At 42.2% G+C, this 3,624-nt stretch overlaps 1 protein-coding gene across 1 annotated transcript; it reads left to right on the top strand.

The window, feature by feature from the left end:
• Positions 1-209: 209 nt before the first annotated feature.
• Positions 210-1,787, top strand: LOC147185584 (glutathione-specific gamma-glutamylcyclotransferase 1-like). The gene is made up of 3 exons (XM_086104305.1): positions 210-844; positions 943-978; positions 1,204-1,787. The coding sequence occupies exons 1-3, from the start codon at positions 668-670 to the stop codon at positions 1,582-1,584; spliced, it is 594 nt and encodes a 197-aa protein (XP_085960431.1). The 5' UTR covers positions 210-667; the 3' UTR covers positions 1,585-1,787.
• The last annotated feature ends 1,837 nt before the right edge of the window (positions 1,788-3,624 follow it).

The raw sequence follows: 3,624 nt of genomic DNA, 5'->3' as shown, positions 1-3,624 counted from the left end.
TAACATTAAGCAAGAGGGCGTCACTTTCACGAATCACTTCAGCCAATAAGATATCTAATTTTGATCATAGGACCGTCCAATCTCAGTGCTTTAAATCTGATTGGGTGGACTTCAAACGCAGATATGGTTACTGTAATGCGTATTGGTTTAAATGAAAACCTGCCTCCCACCAACCCTTGCTAAAGCGTATATATAAGCGAGTGCTGCGCCGTTATTCCGTTGAGCAAAGGAGATTGACAGAAGGTACCGCTGAGAGAAAGCCGGAAAAATATTTTTTTTATATAACGTCTTATTACATTTTGTATTATTGTATAGGCGTGTATTATGATTTTTTAAGCCTGTTGAGCAGCCGGCTGAATCCGCCTGTCTTTCTTTTTCGTCTCGTCGTTAGGCCCCGAGCGGCTACCGCCACCATGACTTTTTAAAGGGCACTATGCGGCAAGAGTAACTGCAAATGGCGATGCATCGGCAAAAACCCTCGCGCAACCGCGTCCTCGCAACTGCCAAGCAGTTGGGCTCCAATACCGCTCGCGGTATACCATCGAGCCAACCGGTACCGCTGCTGCTGGACCGGAGGAAGCTAACGTTCGTAGCCAGCTAGTTTAGCGCTAGCCCCGAACGATTACATCCATCGTCTTCTTCGTAAACATTGTGCGTAACAAACAACATGAAGCCTCAAGACATCCTGGTCCCAAAGAGCAGTAGCAGCCTATGGATATTCGGCTACGGCTCGCTGGTGTGGAAGCCCGACTTCAAGTACAAGCAGAGCAAAGTGGGCTACATTCGAGGCTACAAGAGACGTTTCTGGCACGGGGACAACTTTCACCGCGGTAACGATGAGTTGGTAAGTTTATATTTGTCATTTTTTTATTTTACTTTTTTGGGAGAGGTGAACCACCGCAAGGGGTGTTGTCTCATGAAAGCCTCCTTTTCTCACTACAGCCCGGAAGAGTGGTGACGTTGATTCCAGAGGATGACGTAAGTAGCCCCACTTCCGCATACTTAGCATATATGGTCCTGCCAGACGTTTCGGTACAGAAGATGCCTTCAGTTACCAACATCAGACGCATTAACTGGCTTTGTTCCGCAGTACTTGACTTTACGATGCAAATTAGTTACCTCATGCTTTATAACACCCAACGCCAGAAAAATTTGCGCGAGTTAATAGTGCCAGTATTTCACCGGGTTGTCTTCACATTCTAGGCGAGCACATGGGGCGTGGCCTTCGAGGTGAGGGGCGACCAGGTGGAGCTGGCCCTCGACTACCTGAACATGCGCGAGGCAGTGTGTGGCGGCTACATCACTGAGATGGTGGCCTTCCATCCAAAGGAAGGCGGTCCATCAGTATTGGCGCTGTTGTACATCGCCACCGCCGACAACCCTTTGTACCTGGGGCCCGCCGCGCCAGAGGAGATTGGTGCACGCATCGCTGTGTGTGAAGGCCGCACGGGTCACAACCTGGAGTACCTGCTGCGACTGGCCGCCTTCATGCGGACCAGATGCCCGCACGTGGACGACCAGCACCTGTTTGCCGTGGAGGCAGCAGCGCTGGCCGTGGTCTCCTACTTGTTGGAGGCCCAATAGTTTAAATGCACGCCGAGGCTTGTCTATTAGTCTGTTTCATCGAGTAACACTAAGCATTAACATAACTGTACTGTAATACTGAACCTTTTTCTGTTGTTTTTTTATTTTCTGCACAGTTCTGTCCATCCGTGCAAGGTTATGCACACACATGAATACAAAAGGTGATATTCATCAGCATGAGAATAAAAATATTGAAAGACTAAGTTTTGTGTTTTTTCTTTTTACATACATATAAAATGGGGTTATATACACAGTAGAGGGACAGGAATGTCAAAATTGATGGGAAATTCTTTCAACCTCAACCATTAGTATTTTATGTGCACAAATAAACATTTTTGCCCACAAATTAGTATTTTGTAGATATATTCTGACTATTCATCACTCAACCTTAAGTTTTCAGAACACAGATGTGTTGGCAGGGAGATACCCTGCCAACACATCTACAATCTCCATGTGTTGCCTGACAAATCTGTTCTCTCATTCCGATTCCAAACTGGTGCAAGGAAATGGAGAAATGAGACTTTCATGCTCCCACCTGTTAGTAAATGCAGAAGTTAGACTTTGTTGCTCCTCCCAGCCAAACTTTGCACCGTTTTTTTTTTAAACATCTGCCATCAAATTAAACTATTCAAACAAAAACCACCGGTGGTACAAAACAAGGCATCAAACACGGCAGCCTTCGGCAAGTCCAGAGGTGTGCGACATCATGGGAAAACTCTTTACCTTTTCTAAGTAATAAAAGATGTTTCTCCAATTGTAAACATTACATTTGTATTAGTAAAGTCATAGTTAAATGGACCGGTGACTAACTGAATAACTTCACTATATACTTTCACAATTTCATTTCAGGGGTAGATTTGCGTTATGGGTTCAGCTGAAGATGAAGGCTAGCATCATTAGGCTATAGTTTACACAAAAAGGCTTCAGCCTTTATTTTAGGCACAAAAATTAATTGTATTTTTGCTCCTTTTGAGAGTTTCACACAAAACTTTGGTACAAACGTTGCTAGTGGTTTGCAGCACAACACCTTTGCAGTTAATTTGGTAAGGTGACTTGTTTAAATATTTCTTATAATGCGTTCCATTATATCTCTTTCCAACCACATTCTCAGAAAGGTGGTTGTGTCCCCTAACTGTCATACAGTGTACTAAGCATTCTTTATTATAAGTATGAGCATATATTTATTAAGAGCATGAGCATTCTTCATTGCAAGCATAATCAATTCATCATTATTAATATGCAAATGTATAACTAATTAACCTAAAATACATCATTATTCCTTCAATTTATCACCTGTTTGTAGTGAGCAGGCTCCATGAAAGTCCCCATTGCGGTTGTCTGGCAGTTTCCTTTGGAAATAAAAATATGTCCGAAATAATTCGTTAACGGTAGCATGCGAACTCGATGGTAGAACACACAAACACACGCACACACAAACACTAATGTTACTAAAACCCCTTCTGTTTGTATCTAAACGCATTGGGAGGGGGGGGGGCGAAGAAATGTGATAAATGCCATACAACGAACTGTTTCGAGCATTTCATACATTCGTTGGACTTCTTACCTGTGTAAGCTTAATTAAGAACCGGTGAGAAGCAAGCGACTTGACGGTGCAAAACGCGAGTTTGAAGACAGCTGAGGATTGTGGGAAATGAAGTCCGACATTTTGTTGAGTGAATAAAAAAAAAATTAATCGCCCATACTTGTATTATTTTTGTCTTTCCCCCTAATGGTTTTGTAATTGTAATATATATTTTATACTTTTATTTTATTCTTTTACATGTGATCATTTTTACAAAACTGGATCAAATCAAAGTAATTGTATTGTACTTTTCCCCCCAAAGGACCACGGACATTATTATAATCTCATCAACTACAACCCCATCCTGTGGTAATTGAGAAAATAACATGTTAAAGTCTCACAAAACTGCATATTTCTACACACATTCCCAATGTTTCCATGACTCTAATGGCATGAATAGGTTTGTAGTATTATCTCGATTCCAAATCAGCATTATATCAGACATGATAAAACAAATG

Source organism: Hippocampus guttulatus, chromosome 23 (genome assembly GCF_054856545.1).
Source record: "Hippocampus guttulatus isolate MCC_2025c chromosome 23, RoL_Hgut_1.0, whole genome shotgun sequence".
In the NCBI taxonomy this organism is placed as follows: Eukaryota; Metazoa; Chordata; class Actinopteri; order Syngnathiformes; family Syngnathidae; genus Hippocampus; species Hippocampus guttulatus.
The sequence above is the reverse complement of the archived record's forward strand: the minus strand, read 5'-3'. Positions and strand labels throughout refer to the sequence as shown.